The sequence below is a fragment of the Plecotus auritus genome (genome assembly GCF_963455305.1).
Source record: "Plecotus auritus genome assembly, chromosome: 15".
NCBI lineage: Eukaryota > Metazoa > Chordata > Mammalia > Chiroptera > Vespertilionidae > Plecotus > Plecotus auritus.
Genome location: NC_137781.1, coordinates 15,942,358 through 15,968,178, shown reverse-complemented (window position 1 = coordinate 15,968,178; position 25,821 = coordinate 15,942,358). Strand labels below are relative to the sequence as shown.

General features: G+C 44.6%; 1 protein-coding gene across 1 annotated transcript in view; it reads right to left on the bottom strand.

Moving 5' to 3' along the window:
- Positions 1 to 14,046: 14,046 nt before the first annotated feature.
- LOC308239146 (zinc finger protein 792-like) overlaps positions 14,047 to 25,821 on the bottom strand; it is a 29,347-nt gene continuing 17,572 nt past the window's right edge. The window contains exons 3-4 of the mRNA XM_080651760.1: positions 19,119 to 19,234; positions 14,047 to 17,399 (exon numbers count right to left, since the gene is read on the bottom strand). Of these exons, the coding sequence (XP_080507886.1) occupies positions 17,376 to 17,399; positions 19,119 to 19,234 (140 nt within the window). The 3' untranslated portion in view covers positions 14,047 to 17,375. The remainder of the gene's footprint in view (positions 17,400 to 19,118; positions 19,235 to 25,821) is intronic.

Sequence of the window (25,821 nt, the reverse complement as noted above, 5' to 3'; positions counted from 1 at the left end):
TAAGCTCCCTGTACACCGCCACTTGCAGTGTTCTTGGTAACTAGGGTAATAAGAATCCAAAAAGGTGATCTAGGGTTTTTCCACCTCACTCCTGGAGAAAAAAAACGAAGGTCCGCTGCTGGAGGGGCTAAGAAATGTCATATCCTGTCCTAGCGGTTTTCCTCAATAGATAGAGCCTCGGCCTGTCGACTGCAGGGTCCGGGTACGATTCTGATCAAGGGCATGTACCTAGATTACAGGCTCCTCCCTGACCAGTGCTCAGGTCAGGGCTCATTCAGGAGGCAACCAATCAAAGTGTCCCTCTCACACTGATGTTTCTCTGTCTCTCAGGTGAGGATTTTAAAAAAAGAAAGAAATGTCATATCCTATGAAAGACACATCTTGAAAATGCCTAAAGAAAGCTGTCATTTTTTCATGGTGAAGGGACTGGAATCCATGTTGATGAAAGCACCTTGGCGCCTGCAGTGGCTGGCAGTGGCTGCAGCAGCGTGATGATGGGGCTGGCACCTTCCCCTGATCAGCCTGGTCGCCTCCCACAGAGGGAGGCCAGACTGCAGCTTAGCCGTCAGTAGGACATCCCCTGAGGGCTCCCAGTCCATGAGAGAGGGCAGACTGGGCTGAGGGAACAAATTTTGTGCACCGGGTCCCTAGTCCTATCTAATAAAAGAGTAATATGCAAATTTACCTTACCTCTGCTAAACCCACAAGCGATGCCCACCAGCCAATCAGAAGCAAGTATGCAAATTAACCCAACCAAGATGGCTCCAACTATGGAGTGAGCAGGAGGCTTGGGTTTCCCTGCCAATGCAGGAAGCCAAGCTCCCTGCACACCCTGGATAGCCCAGGCCTCCACTCAAGGCTACAAAGTTTCAATTATAGAAGATAAATAAATCCCAGATACCAGGGCCTCTGCTTGGGTCAACGGGGCTGTAGCCGGCCTGCAAACCACCACAGGCCCCTTGCCCAGGCCGCCCCACGGGCACCCCCACCCTGATCTTGGACACCCTTCAGGGCAAACCAGCTGGCCCCCACCTGTTCACCAGGCCTCTATCCTATCTAATAAAAGAGTAATATGCAAATTGACCATCACTCCAACACACAAGATGGCTGCCACAAGAAGGCCAGCAGGGGAGGGCAGTTGGGAGGGAGCAGGCCAGCAGGGGAGGGCAGTTGGGAGGGACCAGGCCTGCAAGGGAGGGCAGTTAGGGCAATCAAGCTGGCAGGGGAGCAGTTAGGCATCAAACAGGGTGGCAGGGGAGTGGTTAGGGGGTGATCAGGCTGGCAGGCAGAAGTGGTTAGGGTCAATTAGGAAGGCAGGCAAGTGAGCAGTTGGGAGCCACCAGTTCTGGATTGTGAGGGGGATGTCCAACTGCCCGTTTAGGCCCGATCCTACTGGTATCCTACTGGTATCGGGCCTAAACGGGCAGTCGGACATCCCTTACGGGGTCCCAGATTGGAGAGGGTGCAGGCTGGGCTGAGGGACACACCCCATGCACGAATTTCATGCACCGGGCCTCTAGTACTTAACAAAGCCTTAAGGAGCACTTCCAAATAAAGGTCTGGATATCCCTTATTTGTTAGGAAATTAAACCAGGAACTTTACAAGGGTTCTACCATCTCCTAATATCCTGAGAAAACCAGACTTACCTCAGGGGCAGCAAATATTGGTAATCAGTGAAAGCTTTTGCCATTTGAATTCCCAGGAATGCTGACAGGTTACAAAAAATACAGCCTGGGACTGATGATAGGATTATCCTTCCTCTAGCTCTGAGGTCTTGCCAGTAGCGGAAACCTTGAGGTGAACACCCTGGATGGGCCAGGGGACTCCAAAAAAATGTGTTTATTTTTTCTGCCAATGTCTTCAGCCACATAATACAGTTATGGAGGCCCTGAAAATGTTGTAAGCAAACATCACAGAAGGCACCGACCGTTGATGGTTTGTGTTTCCATTCAGAAGAGGCACTTTTCATCCCATTTACTGGTCTTTCCCACTCACTATGAATACAGTGTTTCTGTTCTAATGCTAGTTCCATTTAAACCTCAGAGCCTTAACAAGTGACACCAGCCTATGACATTTCATACATCATGGCCCATGGCTGTTTTACAGTGTGTGGGGAAGAATTCTCCTAAACATTGCTGAGAATTATGTAATACTTACTGAGAACAGAGAATGTAACTCATATTGTTCACACAGGCACAACAAAGGACTCCTTTCCTGGGTGACCATTGAACTCAACAATCACAGAGGCAACAGGCTGCAAACTAGAACCAGAAAGTCATGCAGACTTTCTTTCAAGGCCTTGGTCAGCAATGCAAAATAAGCCAATATGGGACAAAGAGTGATTTTCTGCCATTTTTATGTGCCTTCTAAAGCACAAAAAGTTTGGGATCCCACAAATGTTGTAATAATAATAATATATATATGTATGTGTGTGTGAGTGTGTGTGTGTGTATTAGAGGCCCAGTGCACAAAATTTGTGCATGGGGGGGTGTCCCTCAGCCCAGCTTGCACCCTCTCCACTCTTGGATCCCTCTCATAATCCAGGACTGCTGGCTCCCGACCACTCGCGTGCCTGCCTGATTGCCCCTAACTGCTTCTGCCTGCCAGCCTGATTAGACCCTAACCACTACCCTGCCAGCCCAATTGCCCCTAACTGCCCTCCCCTGCCAGCCAGGTCACCCCTAACTGCTCTCCCCTGCAGGCCTGGTCCCCCCCCCCCCACCTGCCCTCTCCTGCTGGCCTGGTCCCCCTCAACTGCCCTCCCCTGTAGGCCAGGTCCCCCCCCACAACTGTCCTCCCCTGCAGGCCTGGTCACCCCCAACTACCCTCCCCTGCAGGCCTGATCACCCCCAACTGCCCTCCCCTGCTGGCAATCTTGTGTCCACATGGGTCAGCCATATTTGACCACATGGAGGTGGTCATCTTGTGTGTTGGAGTGATGGTCAATTTGCATATTACCCTTTTAATAAATAGGACACATACATATACACACTGAGTGGCCAGATTATTATGATCTCTGAACACATGGATGGTTGGCTGGCCTGCCTGCTGGTTGAAATTCTCGTTCAGAGGATAATTTGCATATTAGCCTTTTATTATATAGGATATACACTGAGTGCCCAGATTATTATGTGTTCAGAGATCATAATAATCTGGCCACTCAGTGTGTGTGTGTGTGTGCGCGTGTGCGCGCATATATATATATATATATATATATATATATATATATATATGTATGTATGTATTTCAGAGAGAAAGGGAGTGTTTGGAGATAGAAACATCAATGAAGAGAATCACTGATCTGCTGCCTCCTGCATGCCCCCTACTGGAGTTGGAGGCACAACCTGGGCATGTGCCATTGACCAGAATCAAACCTGGAACCTTCAGGCCCCACTCTCTTTCCACTGAGCTAAGCCAGCTAGGGCTAATTTTCTCTCTTAAAGGAAACATTCCCTGTTCAGGTGGCTCAGTGTGTTGGAGCATCCTCTCACAAAGCACCCCGCTAAAGGATGGTGTCTTTGATTCCAGGTAAGGCCACATAACTGGGTTGCAAATTTGATCCTTGTTTGAAAAGCATAGAGGAACAATTGATCCATGTTTTCTTTCGTATTGATGCTTCTTTCTTTCTCTCTCTCTCTATCTCTAAAATTAATAAGCAATCCCCTGAGAGAGAATTAAACAATTAAGGTGTTGATGCTTCAAGTACATATGGTTAAATCTAAAGCTATCTTTCTAGAACAGTTATCAGAATCATCTGATCTCAGTGGAAGTCTGTCTCTGGTCATGTAAGAGGCTAAAGAATCAGTATCAAGGAGTTCAGAGAAACCCGACACTATTAGTGTCATAGTCATGATCCCCACCTTGTTTTTATTTAAGCCCTAAAATCTTATGGTTTATGATTAAAGTCACCTCTTTTTTAACTTAGGTTAGTCTTTGAGTGATAAAAATTAACTTTCCCATGGGAGAAGCTATTTCTGAGGGTTTCCAACATAACTTTAGAAACTGGAGTGAGCAGAGCCCATGATGAACTAGAAACTGTGCTTTCCCCAGTGAAACCCATGTGTTAATGTCTATAAATACTGCCAGTGACACAGGAGGCACAAGGCAGCCAACCTGCAGTCTTTCTTAAAGCAGAGAATCCTGTGGGGATCACATGGAGGCTGGTGTTTGGATGCTAAAGATGATTTCCTGAGACAGATGTATTGTAATGTCTAAGGCTGCTCAGGATCTCACATAGTATTCCATCTATTGCATATCCTGCCCCATTACTGCGTCGTCCAGCCAATATTTTGAAATTCGTGGAAGCTTACCATCATCACTGTCTCCTTGTACATTTCTGTGTTTGTCATTTTCCTCTGGAGAACTATCCTTGTGGTGAGTAAACTAAGGCACCTTCCAGATGCTCTTTTACTCATAAGAAAACATTTTTAAGGCCGTGGATGCTTTATGTGCATTCAGGACTGTAAATTTCCCTCTGGCAATGATTTTTCTGAAGGGACTGCCCATCAGCCCTTCTGAAGGAAGCCTGGCAAACTGTGAGGCCTCCTGAGAAGGTCAAGTCCTGCCACAGCATCCACATACCAGCCAGGACTTCCCTTTCTAATTTTAGTTGTTCAAAACAGCTATAGTGATCTCCCTTGCGCCCCCTCCCCCGTGTATTGGTGACAGATAATCATATCTCACGTGTGACAGTTCTAGTTTTATCCTTATGTCAAAGCTCACCAAGTAGTACGCATTAGAAACGTGCGCTTTGTTGCATGTCAATTCTCATTTCCTGGGCGGAAGAGCTTTGCCTCAGTGGCAGCAAATACTGGCAAGCAGGGAAGAGTATTGCCACCAGAACCAACAGGCATGCTGACTGGCTACAAAAGACACATTCCGAGACTGATTATAGGATTATCCTTCCTCTAGCTTTGAGGTCTTGATTGTTGAGCAAATTTTGAGGTGAACAACCCATAAGGGCCAGGGGAATAAAAAAAACACTGTTATATTATATTTTTCTGCCCATGGCTTCAGCCACAGGAAACAGTTATGGAGGTCCTGAGAACTCTACCCAAAGATAACACAAGCCAAAGACCTGTGATCATTTGTGAAAAATGTTCAGAAGAGGCACTTTTCATCTAAGTCACTGTCGTCTTTCCCACTCACTATGAATACAGTGTTTCTGTCCTAATTCTGACTCCATCTAAACATCAGAGTCTTACAACAAATAAAACCAGCATATGAAATTTTCTACATCATGGTATATGGCACCTTTACAGTATATGGGGAGGATTTCCCCTAAACATTGCTGAGAATTATGAAATACATACTGTGAACAGAGAATATAATTCACCTTGTTAACAGAAGGATAGCAAAGTCCTCCTCTTCATGGAGAACATTGACCTCACCAATAAAAGGGGCACAAGACTTCAAATTAGAACCAGAAAGTGATGCAGTCTTACTCTCAAGGCCTTGGGCAGCAATACAAAAGAAGCCAACATTTGACAAAGAGGAATGTTCTGCTATCATGCTGTGCCTTCCAAACCACAGAAAGTTTCGGAGCCACCATTTTTGTTTAGCTATACATGCTGACAGGTCACGTTTTCTTTCAGTCATCCCAGGGAGTGAATAGAACCAATTAAACTAATGGTACAAAAGAAAAACAAAAACAAAACAACCCTTTACAAGAAGATCATAAACCAGAGCAAAGGACAGCAAGTGGTTTTCAGGTTAGTGGATTGGAACCTGAAACAATTCATCACAACATGATGTGAGAAGCACAATGTCCCTGACAGAGGTAGCACTTCTTAGCTAAGGACAGGTGCCCTGGATGAAACCTGGGTCAGATCAATTCTCTAGTCATAGAAAAAGGAATGAAGATCCAGCCAGGAGCTTAGAGTATTCATACTTTTCTCAAGCACTACTCCTGAACATGCAGGGGTTATGAATGCTGAATACTCTTCAGGTGAGCCAGGTGGTAGAGGTGAAATAGATTCTGCACAAATACTCCCAGTGACATCAGTAGGCTTGTAGGCCGGAGTAGGTTAGCAAGTGCAATGCAGCTGCTTAAAGCCCACTTGTACCTGAAACTTATGAGGACTCCAGCAGAGTGTATGTTCTGACGAAAAAGGGTTTATATTCAGGTAAAAGGGTCTAAAACCTTCTCCTTCGATGTTGTTATCCTGAGTGAGGATAGAATACTCCCTGCCCATTTAAAGCTTTTCTCCAGTGTGAACTCTATGATGTTTAATATCACTGAAGTACTTCCTACAATCACTGCACTCCTAAGGCTTTTCTCCAGAGTGAACTCTGCGGTGTTGACTGAGGGCAGAACGTTGTCTAAAGGACTTCCCACAGTCACTACACTCGTATGGCTTTTCTCCAGAATGAACTCTGTAGTGTTCAGTGAAGGATGACTTGTGTCTAAAGGACTTCCCACAATCACTACACTCATAAGGCTTTTCTCCAGAATGAACTCTGTAGTGTTCAGTGAAGGAAGACTTGTGTCTAAAGGACTTCCCACAATCACTACACTCATAAGGCTTTTCTCCAGTGTGAACTCTGTGGTGTTGATTGAAGGAAGACTTTTAAGTAAAGGACTTCCCACAATCACCACATTCATAAGGCTTTTCTCCAGTGTGAACTCTGTGGTGTTGATTGAAGGAAGACCTTTGACTAAAGTACTTCCCACAATCACTACACTGGTATGGCTTTTCTCCAGTGTGAACTCTGTGATGTACAGTGAAGTAACGCTTTTGACTGAAGGACTTCCCACAATCACTACACTGATATGGCTTTTCTCCAGTGTGAACTCTGTGGTGTGCAATGAGGGTAACCTTTGTCCTAAAGGACTCCCCACAATCACTACACTCATATGGCTTTTCTCTAGTGTGAACGCTGGGTTGTTTATCGAGATCAGTATTTTCACTGAAGAACTTCCCACAATCAGTACACTCATGGGGATTTTCTCCAGTGTGAATTCTCCTATGTCTATTGAGGTTAAAGCTATGTCTAAAAATATCCCCACACCTGCTACTCTCATAATTCACTATGCCAGTACAGACACCCTGATGTTGAAGAACCTTGTGGTTGTGGCTGGCAGCTTTTTCACATTCACCGCACTCATGATAACTTTTTCCACTGACAAATTCCCGTGAATTCTCACTACCACATGGTGGCTCCTCAGGTTGGAGAGGGCCCTGATGCATGAGAAGCTCTGAGATGGCTGGGATGTTTTCCTCACCTCCCCACTGGAGGCCCTGTCCATATCATCCTTCCAGGGCTTCTCTCCAATGGCATCCCTCTGTTGCTCCTGAGGGTTTGCACTGAAGCAGAAGCCTCTCACACATTTGTCACTGATGAAGGTTTTCTGCTCAAAGTATGCTGCGTGTAACTCAGTTAAGTGCAAAATATTTTTTAACACTGAGAAGCACCGCTTACAGAGATGGTTCTTCTGGGTTGCTGGAGCTGTCTTAGAAGCCCTGACCTGTGACTCTCCTTCTACAGATACACTCTGATCAGAATTGGACTCCTCACCATCCGTTTTATGCCAACAACCTGAAAAGGGAAAAATGGTGAAGACATAAATGTTGACTGTGGTGTCAGGTGTAAGTCCCTTTACAAAAAGTGTATTGCACATAAGACATTGGTTCCATTTAATTGTAAGAGAAAACAACAACTGTGGGAAGGATGAGGAAGAGGCTGCTGTGAAGTCTGGTCCACTGAAGATCACAAAACAAAGAAGATCTCAACAGAAATATGACACAAACATGGCAAGCACCACATGGAAGGGAAGCAGCACCTCCAGCTCCTTATTCTGCTAACAGCATTCAGCAGGGCTTGTCTGCTGGTAACATGGGTAAGTTGTGCAGAAGGTTGGTCACATCTTATTTCAATAAACATGTTGCTGTTGGTTTAGGATCACTTAGGTATGTATGTTGGTTTAGGATCACCTCGTAACACATGTTCAGGTCCATGTCAGAGAATACAGCAGAGGGAGCAGTGAGGAGGAACAGGTGATGAAAGAAGGCCGCAAAGGTGAAAGTAGACAAAAGCCAGCCAGTCACAGAAGAAATGACATGTCAGAAAAGTGTCAAGTATGGGAAAGAAAAGGTACAAATGTATTTTGGCCACCTGCACCTAAACACTGTTGGACACAAGCAGGTTCCTGGTATGATAGAAACAATACCCTTATGTCATACTTTCCCCCGGTTTCCTACAGCAGGACCAGGTTTCCTCTGAGACCATCTGGCATGTTCACTCTGTAAAAAAACAGAGTTCTCTCTGCACCTCCTCCTCTACAAATATATAAAACCTAAACATTCTGAGTAGTTATAAAAGATGGCAGAAGTGAGTAGCCAGTACTAGCCCAGAGCAAGTCAGCATGCAATAATACTGAGGGAAGAAAATATTACAAATGATATTAAGGAGGTCTTACAAGCACACCCCATGGCTCATGTAATTAAAGACTACAACATGGCACAGGTGGGCACAAAGAACCTTTAGCTAAAGAAAGGGGGCAGAAGGGGAAGTCATTGATGTGGATGTAGGAAATATCCCAGGAATAGGAAGAGCAAGAACACATAAGGTGTCTGTAAAAGTGCTGACTCACAGAAACTGCCTGTACTTTGTGAGACTATGGGTGTCAGCTCTCTCCACAGAGTTCTGCTCTGGCAGCCATAGCACATTTGACAAGAAAATGGGTGAAGTAGCACAGTCGCTGGACTGGCTGTGGGAGAGAGAAAGCTACAGGTGGAGAATCTAGGAAGACAGGGCATCACCTCAGGACACTAGGAGAGATGGGAAGGTCTTACCTACAGATGATACAAGTGTAAAAACTTCCAGCATCACATCGCGGTAGAGAAGTCTCTGAGCCTCATCAAGAAGCACCCATTGCTCCTGGGAGAAGGCAATGGCCACATCCTCAAAGTTCATATCCTGTCATAATGGGGGCAGAACGGCACATAATCAGATTTACTCCTAAGATTCCTAGTCTGTCATACTCCCCACCCTCCATATACATCTGCTCTCTCCACTCCACACACCAGAGAAGATACCAGGGATTCATCCCATATAAGTCACTGTCTTCTTATATTTCTACTGATATTTTGTCTTCCCACAACAATAAAGGCAGTTCAGCAGATAGAAAATAACTGAGCTCTGGGCTTCACATGTATACCACACTTCCTCTTGACAACAGAGTGGGTGTCAAGAACATAGGGTAGGAAGAGATGTTAGCCATACAGGGAGTGTGAGTGATTTGATACTGCTCTTGTTAGTCAATACCCTTGTAGTCCCTCACATTGTTCCTCAAAGACACCAAAAACATGGCATCACACTTCAAACTACAAACACAATCTCAGTGCTGAGGCCATCACTTTGCACTACCTGCGTCACATAGTTATTTGACCAACACTTCTCTCTCACCACTTCCTTCTCAGAGGCACAACTTCAATGGTAACACAAATTTGCTGTGGCAAAAACAGGTTATTTTTTAATTACCTATTGTCCAAAATTATAGATTACCACCTCCATTCCAGTGAAGATTTCAACCCCATGTAACACTGATGTATGCTACCTCATTCCTAACAATCAGTGTGTCAGCACCCAACAACCAAAATCAGGTGGGTAGATAAATGGCATCTAAGCTCTATACCTGGCCATATGCCAAAACACCCCTTTCCAGGCAATTACCCTAAAGTTCCCCTTATTGTATCATCCAGACACCACCAGAAATGGACTCACCCTCCATCCACTCTTATGGCAATGTCAGGGACCTGTGGCCATGAATTCACAATCCCTCTCCAAATGCCCATCACTCTTTCTACCAAACCTCTCTCACACCTGCACTCCCACAGCACCAGCCCTCATGGCACTCTCCTTGGCCTCTTACTTATTACTCAGAACATGTGATGCCAAATTTAAACAGGACAAGCACTGCCCAGACCCTGATAGTCCACACTCATAGAGGCAGCCTTGAGTCCGGCTATGAAGGTCTCTCTCCATGACTGTTTTTTCTTCAATCTAACCTATGAAGAACCACAATCAGATCTCAGACACCCAGAGCCCACCTCCCCTGATGCTGCACTTGATGTCCCTTCAGCAGTCACAACCAAGACCTTTCACTTAATCGTCACTCAAGTCCCAGCCCCGAAGGCCCTCTGAACCATGCTTAGTGAGTGTCACAGATGACCACTCAAGGTCTAAGCTAATCCACACGACAGACTGCTACTCCCAACAGCCAGGCCACACCAAAGGTCACAACAAAATCTTGGTGAGAGTTTGGAGAAGTAAATATGTAAAAACCCCAACCTCCCTATCTCATCTTTCTGAATTATTCTACGGCCTCCAATTCATCGCACATGCACTCACCTTTTAAAGGCCATGTCCACTGCAAAGCCATTATCTCTCCCTGACACTCTACATGACAACTTCTGTTTCTATGCTGTGTTGTGACACCACCTCCCACAAACAGTGGCCCCAGCAAGAAAGCCAGTCCTCACGCTCACACTGTCCCTTCAGAGCTACTACTACCATTACCAACCTGACCATGATTCCTTGTATTAAAGTGATCCACAGTCCTGGCTGATGTGTCTCAGTTTGTTGAACAGAGACCCATGCACTGGTCAGGTCACATGCCTGGGCTGTGGGCTGGGTCCACAGCAGGGGTTGTGCAGGTACCAACTGGTCCTTGTTTCTGGATCATTACTGTTTCTCTGTATCTCTCCCTCTCCCTTTCTTTCTACACATTATATATATATGTAAATACCTGCAGATTTCAGACTCAGCTCACTCTTTACTCCAAGCCTTGGCACATTCTGGACCCTATGTCTGGAGGACCTCGCACTCATCACACTGGTGGCCAAAAACAAGGTCCACTTCATGTAGCCCTACTCCTGGCCTTAGGAGTCTGGGCTTAGTGTCTGTTCGTTCACAGTCCCCAGGTCCAAGGGCTACAGGAGGGGCTGACAGTCCCAGTGCATCACTATCTCAGAGGCCACAAGTGTGTGAGGCCCTGAAATAAGCTCCACAAACCCGTACACCTAACGATTCTGCATTTGCAGGAATTTGTGCAAAGAAAAGGGTCTGTTGGGAGCCTGGCAGCCACCAGGCTCTATGGCTCAGGCTGCTCAGTGCCCTTGTCCAGCCCCGAGGCCAGGTGCCCTCCAGATCCTGTATGATCTCAGGGCTCAGTCCTCAGTGCTCACTCTTGCCATTTACAGGACTCCCCTTCCTGTCCACAGCTGCTGTCCTCTGTCTTCTAGTCTGTTCTTCCTCTGAGCAATGTTAGGAGAAGTTAGAAACCACCTCAGAAAATGTCCCTCTTTTGTTCACAACCATCTATGGCCCCAGCGTTCTGAGAATGAAAGGAAAACTCCTCGTGCAAAACCACACCTCATCTTTGTTGCCTTTAGACCCAAACAGGCCCGGGTTTTCCTAATCCTCCCAGCTCAGTCGCACCACCGTGTCCTTACAAGATGGCACTGCAGCCTTCCACCCTCTTCCCCATCAACCCTGTGTCACCCACGAGGGACTCACCATCCTGAACGCTGGGACCTGGGCGGCAGGACCTGAGAGACACCAGTCTCCAAGGCTGGGAGTTAAATGGGGTCAGGCGGACTGAATGCTGTGAGCAGAGGAGTCCGGGAGGCACGGAGGCTGGTGCTCAAAGAGCCTCAGACACACCCTGAACAGCAAGGACGTTGCCTCCTCGGCCTCCTCTTTCTCACGACCAGTGGGCTGAAGCCTGTGAGTCCTTGAAGAAACTAAAGAGGTCAAAATGACCGCCAGGAGGAGGAAGGCGGACGTCCCGCCCTAACAGGATGCACTGCCACAAAAGTGCCCTTTAGCTCTGCCTACGTGGTCGCATTCCTTCCTGGGTAATGTAGTTTTCTCAAACACCAAGGGGAGGCCTAGCATCCCAGCCAATGACATTGGTGAGTAAAGGTGATGTGGCTCAGCAAGTGGCCCTGGGGAAGGACAAGATGGGGCCAGAGACCTGGTTCACTGGAACAGATGGGGAGATCTCCCAGGAGAGGGGAGTGGGGAGGACTGGGAGAGATCCCCCAAAGAATATATGCACAGGAGAAATGGGAGACGTATGTAATACTATCAACAATCAAAAATACATATTAAACTTTTTTTTGAAAAATAATACAGCTCAGCTTGTGTTGCTCAATGAGTGAGCATTGACCTAGGATCCATGAGGTCATGGTTCTATTCCTGGTTAGAGAACATACATGGGTTGTAGGTTCAATTCTCAGGTGGGTGAGGGTGGGGACCTGCAGGAGGCAGCTAATCAGTGATTCTCTCTCACCATTGATGTATTTATCTCTCCCCCTCCCTTCCTCTCTCTAAAATCAATAAAATATATTTTTTCAAATTATATGCATATGTGCATAGTTCATGGATGTAGACAATAATGTGCTGAGCACCTAGAAACGGTGGGGGCAGGGTAGTGGGAGGCAAAGGAAGATGAGGATGGGGGAATTTGGGTCTATTTGTAATAGAGTCAATAATAAAAAACGATATTTTGCCCACATGGCACGGCTCAGTGGTTGGGCATGGACCCATGAACCAAGGTATCTCTGGTTGGGTTCCAGGTCAGGGCACACACCTAGTTTGGGGAGCCCCATCCCTGTAGGGGGCATGCAGGAGAGAGCTGATCAATGATTCTCTCTCATCATTGATGTTTCTCCAATTCCCTCTTTCTCTAAAAAATCAATAAAAAAAGAATAGTGTTAAAATTGATTTGATTCAATAACACCAATTTGAATGGGTACCATCACGTTTTCTCCCAGGTCCTCTAAGCAAAACATGCCTTGGTCTGTTTTGTAGAAGATGTCCCAGGCATAACTGTGTTCAGGAGCAGGAAGCAGCCTGGAGCAGGTCCGCCGCACCTTGGTCTGTAGTGTTTGAGTTCATTACTTCATGTTAGAAAAGATTTGACAACACGAGTTCAGAAGATTTTGAGGGTACATTAATTGAAGCTGGGGATAATGAAAAAATGTAGGCCTTATGATGGAACAGGAAACAGCAGAGAGATTAGGCCCGACTCCTTGGACCCTCTAGTGGGAAATAAATGAGCCAAAGAGAGGCTGCTGTTAGCTCACTGGGCATTCAGAGTAAAGGAGGCCTTGAGCGCGGATTCAGGGGTTAGGCCAGGATGAGCTGCCACTGCTCATTGCTACCCTGGTTGCAGGTTGAGTGGGATCCCTGGAAATCATAGGAGAGCTGGGCAAGTGTGGTTCAGTGGTTGAGTGTTAACCTATGACCCTGCAGGTCACTGATCAATTCCTGGTCAGGACACATGCTCAGGTGGTGGGCTGGATTCATATAGTGGTGCATGCAGGAGGCAGCCTATCAGTGATTCTCTCTCATCATTCATCTTTCTCTCTCTCTCTATCCCCCCTCCCTTCCTCACTGAAATCAATAAAAATATATTTTTGAATTTATATTTTAAATCAATTACACTTACATCAATGTTTAAAAATGATTAAAACTTGCCACTTACCATTATTTTACTATTTTATCATGAATGTTCTTGAGTATATTTGTACCTACTGCATCAGCATGTTGGAAATAAAATATAATGATGTGCTACTGAAATATCCTAGCAGGCCCATGTTCAGTGCCAACATTTTGTCATTTGGAGACTGATCATGATGAGAGTATTTACCACCAGAAAATTTGAGAAAGGTACAAAACTTAACTTCACTTAATTTACTATTGAATGCTTTGACTTGAAATGAATGGTGGAGATGGTTGGCAAAATAGATTTAACTTAAAAGTGTATCATTCAAGTGGACATTAAATTGTGCATAAGATAAAATTTGAGAAAAACAATTTTCCTTCCAGTATTCAAAACATATAGTTCCAAATGGCAAAGAAATCAGTTGAGTCCTTAAGGAATGGATGAAGTGAATAAAGATGGCTTAAATGCTGAACTGTCCTCCTATTGGTTAAATCCCAAATTCATTTTAAAATCGCTAAAGTTTCTGATCAGACCTTTCAACAAGTGATAAAGACAGTGTAAATAAATGCATAAAGAAATTCTCACCATAAAAATTTCTTATGGTAATGTATTTAAAACAAAACAAGTTAACACTATACTGATTTTTTGGCCTACAATTTAAAATATTAAACATAGCATAGTTTACAGGGTTAAAGAAAAACTAGAATTTCCATTATTGTGTGTGTCTGGGAAGGCAAAGGGAATGACCATTTTACATCACAGCTTTGCATGTCTTCAAAAGCAAAACATGTACCTACACTGTAACATTTAGATAAGTAAAACATACATTTATATAAATAACTGAACACAGTATTTCCAGAAAATTTATTTATAATACCCTAAATCTGGAAATAACAAAAACCATAGGCAGATCAATAGATAAAGTGTTAGTACACAGAACACAATACTACTCAGCATTAAAAAATAACATTTCACATGAGCACTAGTGTTCAATCTCAAAATAACTTTGTAGCATGAAAGAGACCAATATTTGTTAAAGATTACACACCTTATAGTGCTTACAATTTTATGAAAAATATGAACTAATCTTGTAAAGGAAGGAAAATCAATTAATGCATTTAGGGATGGGGAAGGCAGAAGGTAAATACAGGGTGTGATAAAGTAGCTTTAGAGTTGTTGTATGGAAATTAATTCAAAAATAAATAAATAATAATACAAGTATAAACTCTCCCCTGGCCATTGTACTTAAGTTGGTTGGGCACCATCCCTTGCCCTGAAAGGTCACTGCTTCCATTCCAGGACAGGGAACATACTTGGCTGGATGCCCTGTAGGTGGTGCATAAGAGGAAGCTATTTGATAATTCTCATATCACCAGTTCTTTCTCTCTCTCACTCTCTCCCTCCCTCTCTTTTTAAAAAATCAATGAATATATTTTAAACATATAAAATATTTATTTAAAATAGAAAATAAGCTCTTTGTTTTATATACTCACTTCTGTAACTCTGCTTTTGCCCTAACCCAGCCGTGGGCAAACTACGGCCCGCGGGCCGGATCCGGCCCATTCGGCTGTTCTATCCGGCCCGCGGAGCCGAAAGAGCGGAGGGTTCTCTTGCTCTCCCCCGCCGCTCCTTTACTTTGAATTTATATTAGTTCACACAAACACTCCATCCATGCTTTTGTTCCGGCCCTTCGGTCCAGTTTAAGAACCCACTGTGGCCCTCGAGTCAAAAAGTTTGCCCACCCCTGCCCTAACCTGTATATGGGTGAGAGATACATTTATTTCACATGTGACGGTTTTACAGTTTGATCCGTTTGTCCATGCTCAACAAATAGTACACATTAGAAAAGTGCATTTTGTTGTATGTCACTTATAAATAGCCTATCTAATAAAAGGGGAATATGCTAATTGACCTTCATGCTGTAGCAAAGATGACAGTGCCCACAGCCAAGAAGGAGGGAATATGCTAATCGACTGCCATGCCCTCAAAGATGGAAGTGCCCACAGCCACAAGATGGTGGCGCCCAGCACCCTCAGCCCCGCTGGGGTGACAGGCCCGTCAGTCCCCCAGAAGCCCAGGGATGTCTTAAGGTGCAGGCAAGCCTCGGATGGCAGCTGCCCAACCGCCCAGGGCTGCCCGAGGCTCAGGTAACCAGGGCTGGCCAAGGCTTAGGCTGCCAGCAGTGGCAGCAGCAGAGGTGTGATGGAGCATCACCTTCTCCTGATTACCGGGTCACCTCCCTCCCCTGAGGGCTCCCAGACTATGAGGGGCAGGCCGGGCTGAGGGACTCCCCCTCCAGTGCAGGAATTTGCATGCACCGGGCCTCTAGTACCAAAATAAAACCTTAAAAAGTGCTACCAAATGAAGACCTAGATATCTCTGTCTTGCTAGAAAATTAAAATGGCAACCCTGTATGTGCTCTACCATCTCTCTCCTAATTTCCTGGGAGGACCACTCTTGCCTCATTGGCAGCAAATATTGCAAGCAGTGAAGACTATTGCCATCGGAATGAACAAGGTTGTTAACTGGTTACAAAAGACACATCCTTGCAGTGAGTACATGATTATCCTTCCTCTAGCTTTGAGATTTTGTGATCAGGAAACCTTGAGGTGCATGCCCTAGATCTGTGGTCAGCAAACTGCAGCTCGCAAGCCACATGCGGCTCTTTGGCCCCTTGAGTTTTACCAAAGGCCGGCTTATGAGCACCCTAATTAAGTTAATAACAATGTACCTACCTATATAGTTTAAATTTAAAAAATTTGGCTCTCAAAAGAAATTTCAATCTTTGTATTGTTGATATTTGGCTCTGTTGACTAATGAGTTTGCCAACCACTGCCCTAGATGGTCCAAGGGAATCCAAAAAACTGTGAGATTATTTTATTCTGCCAATGACTTCAGCCACAGGAACATTATGGAAGACCTGAGAATGTCTGTATGCAAAGATTACAAAGCCACAACCATTGCTCATTTGTGGGATACATTCATAAGAGGCACTTTTCATCTAATGCAATCTTTACCACTCACTATGACTACAGTGTGTATGTCTTAGTGGTGGTTCCATATAAACCTCAGAGTTATAAAAAAATGACACCAGGGTATGAAATTTCATACATCACAGCACGTGGCTCCTTTACAGTATGTGGGGAAGAATTCCCCTAAACATTGTGGAGAATTATGTAATATATCCTGTGACCAGAGACTATGATTAAGATGGTCCACAAAAACATAACAAAGGCTTCCTTTCTAGGGTGACCACTGACCTCACCAATAATAGGGGAACTGGGCTGAAAATTAGAACCACAAAGTCAAGAAGACAATTTTTTAAGGCCATGGGCAGCAATTCAGAAAAGCCAATATGGGACAAACTGATTTTCTGCCATTATTATGTGTCTTCCAAAGCACAGAAAGTTTGGGACCCCATCATATCTGTTCACCTCTCCATTCTGACAGATCACAACTTTCCTTTCTAGTCACCCTAGGCAGTGAATATAATCAACAAAATTAAAGGTACAAAAGAAAAAACACCTTTTCTAAAAGATCATAAACCAGAACAGACTACAGCAAGCAGTTTGTAGGTTGGTGAATTAGAACCTGAAACAATTCATCACAGCATATTGTGAGAACCACAATGTCCCTCATAGAGGTAGCACTTCTTAGCTGAGGATAAGCACTCTGGATGAAGCCTGCATCAGAAATAAAGGAATGAAGATACTGACAAGAGCTCAGAGTAATCATAATTTTCTCAAGCACAGGTGAGAACACAGAATACATTTCCTCTGAGCACACAGTGGTTGTGACTGATGCACCCTCTTCAGGTGAGCCATGTGTTAGCAGTGAAATCTCTTCAGCCACAAATACTCGCTGTGACATCAATCAGGTAGTAGGTTTGTGCGTGTTAGCATGTGCAATGCAGCTCCTTCAAGCCTCACTTTCATCTGAAACCTATGATGAATCAAACAGAGTGTATGTTTCATTAAAAGGAATTTAAATTCAGGTAAATGTGTCACAAAGAATCTCCTTCAGTGATATTATTCTAAGTGAGAAAAATAAAGTATTCCCTGCACATTTAAGATTTTCTCCAGGGTGAACTCAGGTGTATAACTAGGCTAGGTTTGTGGCTAAAAGATTTCTGACATTCACTACACTTATGAGATCTTTCCCCAGTGTGACCTCCATGGTGTTCCATGAGCTTAGATCTTTGGTTAAAGGACTTCCCACAATCACCAACGCAGCTTTTCTCTAGTGTAAACTCTCTTGTGGTTAAGGGGTGAATATGGCACCTAAAAGACTTCTCTCACACACATTTTTTAAACCTTTTGTCTCTAGTATGAACCCTGAGGCATTCAGTGACATGAGACCTTCATTTGAACAACGTCCAGCAGTCACTGCATTCCTACGTCTTTTCTCCATTGTTAACTCTGTGTTGTTTAGTGAGGTGAGCCCTTCAACAAAAGGACATCCCACATTCGCTACACTCATGCGGCTTTTCTCCAGTGTGAATTATATGATGTTGAATGAGGGTAGAGCTATGAATGAAGGAATTCCAACAATCTGTATATTCATATGGATTTTTTTCAGTGTGAACTCACTGGTGATCACTGAAGTCAGACCTTTGGCTGAAAGATTTCTCACATTTGATACACATACTTTTTTTCTCCTTACTGTGAATTCTGTGGTGTTGTATGAAGGTAGATGTTTGATTGAAGGACTTCCCACAATCATTAAACTCATGTGGCTTCTCTCCAGTGTGAAATTTGTGGTGATTAGTGAGGAGAGACCTTTGATGAAAGGACATCTCACATTCTCTACACTCAGATGGCTTTTCTCCAGTGTAAACTCTCTGATGTTGAATCAGGGTAGAGCCATGACTGAAGGACTTACCACAATCTGTAGTCTTATCTGACTTTTCTCCAGTGTTATCTCTGTGGTATTTAGTGAAATAAGACCTTCAGGAGAAGGAATTCCCACATTAACTACACACATATCTCTTTTTTCAGTGTGAATGGTATCATGTTGAATGAGGGTAGACCTTTGACTGAAGGCCTTCCCCCAATAGATATATTCATATGGCTCTTCTCCAGTGTTTAATGAGAGCAGTGTCTTACTACAGAAATTCCTCCAACCACTTCACTTATAGAGCTTTTATTCAGTGTGAATTCTCCTGTTTCTAATTAAGTTAAAGATTCTTCTAAAAACATTCCCTCAATTTTTACACTCATAATTCACTTCTCCAGAGCAGACATCCTGCTGTTGAACAACTTTCTGGTTGTGTCTGGCACTATTTTCACATTTACCACTCTGGTGAATACTATTTCCATCAATAAATTCTTGTGAAATCTCACTGCCACAGTGTGAATCCTCAGTGTTAAGAGTTGCCTGGTGCTTGGGATGATGCAAGATGGTTGAGAAGTCTTCCTAAGTCTCCTTACTGGTTGAAGGCACCCAAGGTAAGGAGAAGCTGGTCTTGGACTCAAACAAAGCCCTGTCCACATCTTCTTTCCAGGGCTTCTCTTCACTAGCATCCCTCTGTTGCTGGTAAGAATTTGCACTCAGAGAATTCTTTCACACATGAATCCCTGAAGAATGCTTTCTGCACAATGTATGCTGCTTCTAACTCGGTCAGGTGCAGTATATATTTTAACATTGAGAAACAACACTTACACAGAAGGGCATTCTGGCTTGCTGGAGCTGTGTTAGAAGCCCTGATCGGTGACTCTCCATCCACAGATACACTCTGCTCAAAAGGTGCCACCTTACTTTCATTTTCTGACAAAACCCTAAAAACAGATAATGATAAGGAAATGAATGTTGACTGTGGTGCCATGGGAATTATCTAATACTGCTAGGGTTCTTTTCCCAGCCTTACAAAGTGTTCAGCATTCTGGAGAAAGGGGCTGCATGTAGATTCAAGAAGGAATCCAAGGACTAAAGATAATTTTGAAAGGCATTGGGGGTCAGAGGATCTTCAGCTGAAGGAGCTAAAGACTCCCTCCTTGACCAAGGACCTGTGCTTTTATTCAAAACAATTTGTCCTAAGGCAAGATAGAGATATACACTTCAAAGGGTAGGGTATCAAAGGATACAGAAGCATTGTCAGTTTGGGGAATAGCCTGCAGCTGGTCAGGTATTTGGCCAATAGGACACAATAAAATGCCCTGAGCTGTCTGGCAGTTAACAATCCTATTCAGGTTTGGGGGGAGTTCCATTTATCTATTTCCAACAGGTAAACTACATATGTGGCTAACCCTTGTTGAGCCGCCCAAGCTTCACCAACCTTTTGGTGAAACTCTTGTAAGTATTACATGCTGGAATTGGTTCTTGGCATAATACAAAAGTGTATTCCGCATAATACACTGCTTCCATGCAATTATCTGAAAGTAAGACGAATGCAGGAAAGTTAACGAGAGGTTCCAGTGTCCCCAGATCCAAGGACTAAGACAGCTGTAGGACAGTCCAAGTACACTGCTATTTTAGAGGTCAGAAGAGTGTGAGGCCCTGAAATCAGCTCATAATCCAGCACCCCTAAGCATTTCTGCCTCGGTAGAAATCTGTGGAAATAAAAAATTTGTTAAGAGCCTGACCACCACTGCCAGGACCCATGGGCTCAGGCTGCTCAGCACCCTTGCCCAGCCAACGGGGCTACATGTCCTGGAGATGACCACATTACTTCAGGACTCAATCCTCAGTGCATACTCTTGCCAGGTACCTTATCTTTGACAGGACTTCTCCATCCTGTCCCCAACTTCTGTCCCCTCTCTTCTAGTCTGTTCTCCTAAGCTGATTTGGGAAAAGTTGAGAACCATACCTCACACAATGTCCCTCTTTTGTTCAGGACCATCCATAGCCCCAGTTTCCTGAAAATCACAGTACAACTACTCATGCAAAACTTTAGTCACAAAACAAGGCCAGTATTCCCAAATCCTCCTGATTCATACACAATACCATGTCCTTACAAGGTGGCATTGCAGCCTGTCACAATCAACTCACAGTTCTAGATGCTGTGACCTGGGATGCAGGACCTGAGAGGCGCCCACATCCCAGGTTGGAGGTTTACATCAGGCGAGGCTGTGCCAAGTTCAGTAAGTGGAGAGGAGTCTGGGAGGCACAGAGGCCCCATTCCCCGCCTGTTTGTGCTCAACAAGCCTCACACACACCACTGCACAGGGTGATGCAGCCTCTGATGCCTGGATTGACAGGAGGCCTGGTGCTCTGAAGCCTCTGACTCTAGCGACATACCAAAGAGGTCAACCTGACCACCAGGTAAAGACACAGGAAATCCCGCCCTCACCATGTTCAACTGGATAATATGCGTCTCCACTGGCTTTCATTGGCTAAAACCAGCCATCACTTGGTGCATTTGCTTTTGTGTAATATTCTGTTTGAGGCCTCGTAGGTAGAATTTGGATGCCAGTTTATAAGGGTAATGGGTAGCCACAGATTTTTCCATGGTCTTGTCTTGAGAAGTCAAAGAATGAAACCACAGAGAACATTTCAGCAAAATTTATTACAAGCAGATTCAGACTCCCTGCGTGGGGAGGGTGGCCCAATAAAGAATTCCCCATGAAGACTTGTGGTCTAGGGGTATATATTTGCTACAAGCCTGCTCTCTATCTATCCTTGTCATCACCTAATTGATTCCCTCTATTATTATTTCCCAGCAAGGAACCTGCACTTACCCTGTTTCTATGCCCCAGTTCACCTGATTATTTTAGACCTTCTCTAGTTTCCCACACCTCCTGCTGTGAGTCCAGAGGCATTTTATTTCTCCATGCTTGGTTCCTGTGATTAGGCTTGCTCAAACTGCCATGTCTGCCCCTGCCTGTTCCACCTGACTTTGTTTTGCCCTGGAACCCTGCGCTGTCTGCCTGTGGGTCAAGCTATCTTCTCTCACAGCCACTCACTGACCATTGGGAATACTGGTGTTTGGGAGCCTGAGTGATGCTGGGAACTGACAGCATTAGGCTTCAGCAGCTGGTGGCAGGTGTCTGGGGAGTGTTGTCTAAAACTGACTTTTTGTTTGGAGACATTATTTCAGATTCCGTGAAGCTCAGAATGCTCCTTGAGGTGAAAAGTATTATTTCAATTATTTCCGAAGACTACAGATACTAATGATTTATATAGTAATATTTTCATTGACTTTTAAGGAGAGAGGGAGGGAGGGAGCGAGCAAGCGATAAATACTGATCAACTGTCCTCTGCAAGCCCCTACACTGAGGACTGAGCTCGCATGGCCCCCTTCCCTGTGTCCTCACTGGGAATCCAACTGGAAACCTTTCTGGGAATGGGACCATGCTCAACCAATTGAGCCATTCCAGAAGGCCCATTTTTTATTTTAATAAAAAAATATCACATTAGTAAGAGAAAAAGAAGGCTATGAGAGAATATACATAATCCTATTTGTTTCAAAACAAAATTTGAAAGGATACAAAAGAAACAATTTGACATTCCATACATGGTTAGAATATTTGTAGCCAATACAAATTGTGAAGCTATGGAGCTAACAGTTACTGAATGTTTACTACAGGTGCCAGGCCCTGGATTCAATGCTTTACATGCATTAATCCTTTCTACAACGAGAGATGGTTTAAACATCTGTCTTATAGAGAGGAAACCCAGGCTCAGAGACTCCATGTAGATTGCCTGATTGTAGAGTAAATAAAAGGCAGGACCAGAAGTCAAACCCTTATGTCTCTAACCACAGCAGTCTGGCCTCTAATGCTAGGCTCTTCTGCCTCCTAGAGGGTAGAGTTTCTACTTCATAGGATTAGCCAGATTTCACACCCCTAAAGCTTTAGTGGCTTTGCGTAAAGTAGATATCTTTCTTGTTCATACCACATGTCCACCCTGGTTCTCCTGGGACTGGAATAAAGGAGGAGCCACCAGGTAGGTACCTGTTGGCATTATCAGAGATGGACAGAGAAGGTGGCCAGTCTCAGTGGATTGAGTCTTCTGTTAGTGGTGACAGGCTTCACTCCCACCACATTTCATTGGTCAAAGCACATCACAGAGCTGCAGCCAACCTCAGGGGGTCAGCAGCAGAACCTATATACTTGATGGGCCTCATTAGGGCGACCATATGGTGCCGACCTCTTGTATGCTGTGCAAGAGCAAAGGAGAGGAGTGGGGACTGGTAGGAAATGACAGTGGTGACCAGTCAGGATGGTTCGCTTTCTCCTCATCGAGATGGATTTTCAAGATTCAAAGGAATGAAATTCCCAAAAAGCAGTTTGGGAAGTTGTCATGGGCAGCAAATTCAAACCAATTCTGAGTGTGACTTTGGGTAAATCCCTGGCTGCCTGGATTCCCTACTATGGTCAAGGAGAATACCCACATGTTAAGGATGTTTACTGCGAAGGGTACAGGGCTGCAAGCATTCCAGCATCCCTGTTCTTTTCCATTAACATCAGTCAGTACCTGCTTCCAAGTCTCCTTATCTTTTGCATTGCCCTGGTGAGTGCTCCCAGTGAGGATGATGGTGAGAAATGCTGACAACATCAATGGCGATCCTGTGCTTTCCATTTGTTCTGTGTCTGACCCTGTGCTAAAGGGTCGCTGGATGGTTCTCCACACTGGTCCAAATTCTCCCTCCTGGCCCGTGTTGGGTTAGCCATGCACACCCAGTAGATGACCAGAGCCCAGAAGTCCAGGAGTGATGCTCCATGGAGCCCCAGGCACCTTCCTGTATTAGTTGTCAGCCTAGGTCTGACATGGCAAGGGACACCCACTCCTGGGATGTCCAGTTCCTCATTACCAGTGGGGACTTCGGAGCCAAGAAGTCTTCCCCCTCAGCTTTTCCCCACATGTATCCATCCTCATATTCCTTCACAAGGATCCTGGATTCTCCAGCTCCTTCACAGAGACTAGTGTCCTTTCCAAATGTTCCCAGTCCACACTCTATATCTCCTGTCTGTCATCAGAGTCTTCCCCAATTCCCCACCTTCCCACAGCCTGGGACTCTCTGAACGGACCCTATGCTTAATCCATCCTTGAGATTTGAGATGGGACCTCCATAGGGACACCAGATGCCTGGAAGAGAAGAAGGGGCTCACCTGGGGGTGGGGAAGAGGAACATATTGATATAGAGGAAGGTGCCACTACAACGCCTCTCCGGAGATTGCCTATGCACTTGCCCATGATGGGGGTGCACAGACTCAGAGAGAAACATACAGAGAACATGAGCACAGAAACACGCAGGTACAGAACACTCGCAGCCTCTGCTGGGCACTCAGGTGCTGGGCTTATGTCCAGGTTTACACAGACCCACACTGTAGACATGGGCAATACCCTGAGGACCACACACACACACACACACACACACACACACACACGGAAACAAACAATTGGGGCCACCCAGAGTGTGCCACAGGACACGCATACAATGGGCACTCCCCCATATGCAAAGAGGAAACCCCATCACCAATCCTGTCCCAACACCCCACCTCTCTGCCTTCAACCTCGCATCACACAGTATATTGTCCCTCAGAGACCAGGCTCCATCACCTCATTGAGGAGCAAGGGTCTGCTCAGCACAGGCCAAACTTATGGAGGGGGGAGACCACCTGTAATGGATCCCCCAATGTAGTATCATGTTGAGACTAAGCCTCTCCTTCTGGAAATGCTTGTATAGCAGAATGGGCTCACCATTGAATAAAACACAGCACCATTTACTGGAGAATCCATACTACCTCCGGGACAGATTGGGCGGTGGTAATTTTAATGAAATGAAAGTGGAAAATTACCCAGAAATGCAAAAGTAGAAAGATTCCAAAAATGCCCATGGGGCTCAGGGGAGTGTGTGGGCTGCTGAAAAGTAGGTGAACTGATTTGAGGGCCTCAAGTAGCAGGAGCTGCTTTGGAACACCTGGGAGGGATCTGGGCTCCTCAACGACCTGAATCCAAAATAGCTCAGTCTCCACCCCTGGCTGGAAGGTGCTGAGACCACAAGGCCCATGTCCAGGCCCAGAGCTTTTCCCAATCCCTTAGGGTTTAGTCTCAGGGAGCACAGATGTCATAATTACTTGTGTCTGTGCAGCTCAGCCCCAGTTCCCCACCCGCCACACTGACAGCAGGGGCCCCTCCCCTCCTGTTCTCTCCTTCACTGTGTGCTCTGCCCTCATGAGAACTCTTATGGCTGGTTCCCCACAGGGTCCCTGGTCTGTGATGGTGTTCACATTTGTTGACTCATTTGGTAAAACAACACAAATGTATTGATTAGAGAGAGATAGTATTGGGGGGGGGGAGAGAAACTCCCACTTGTTGTTCCATTAATTTTATACATTGATCATTTGATTCTTGTATGGGCCCTGAGTGAAGACAGAACCTGCAACCTTGGCATGATTGATATGTTGCTTTAATAAACTGATCTCTCTGGCCAGGGCCAAATTCATCAGGGGTTTTAAGTAAAATGAGTCACTAATGTATCTGAGAATAGGTAGATACCAGAACCACCATGACGACAGATTGTGATAGAAGGCTAGAATAGAATTCATGAAGTTTCCTAAGTGTTGTCTTTATATGGATGTATTTGAAATAAGCTGTTACAAAGGTAGATTATGTCCTTGCAGCAGTAATTTCATATGCCAATTAGGAAGCACTGAAAAGGGGAGGAGGACTTCATTTCAGGGAGACAGGCATGTATGGAAACATAAAAGTGCTCGTTAAAAAGTGTGTTTTAGCCCAGCCAGAATAACTCAGTGGTTGAGTAATATGAACCATAGGCAATCTCTGGTTAGATTGTGGTCAGGGCACAAGCCAGGACTGCAGGCTTGATACAGAGTGTGGGGCATGCAGGAGGCAGCTGATCAATGATTCTATCTCATCGTTGATGTTTCTAGCTCTGTCTACCTTCTCTGAAATCAATAAAAGTGTAAGATTATATATATATATATATATATATATATATATATATATATATATATATATATATTCTGTTCAAATTGGATACTTTAAATCACTTACACTTTTATCAAACTTTTAAAGATGTTTAACACTTGCCACTTCCCAATAATTCAGCTGTTTTATTATAATTTTTCTTGAGCACACCTATTGCTACTTGATCAGTATGCTGAAAATGAAATATAACGATGTACTACTGAAATATGTTATCGTGTCCATGTTCCATGTCATCATTTTGGCAGATTGAACCTGGTGATGATGAGAGTATTTACACCAGGGAAACTGAGAAATACTACAAACCTAGACTTCACTTAATGTGTTATTAAATGTTTAGACTTGAAGAACACTGATGGAGAATGTTAATAATGCAGATTAAACTTATAAGTATTGTATGAGTGGGTATTAATTTTCCATAGGATAAAAACTGAGCAAACAATTTTCTTTCTAGATTTGAAAACCAAGAGTTCCA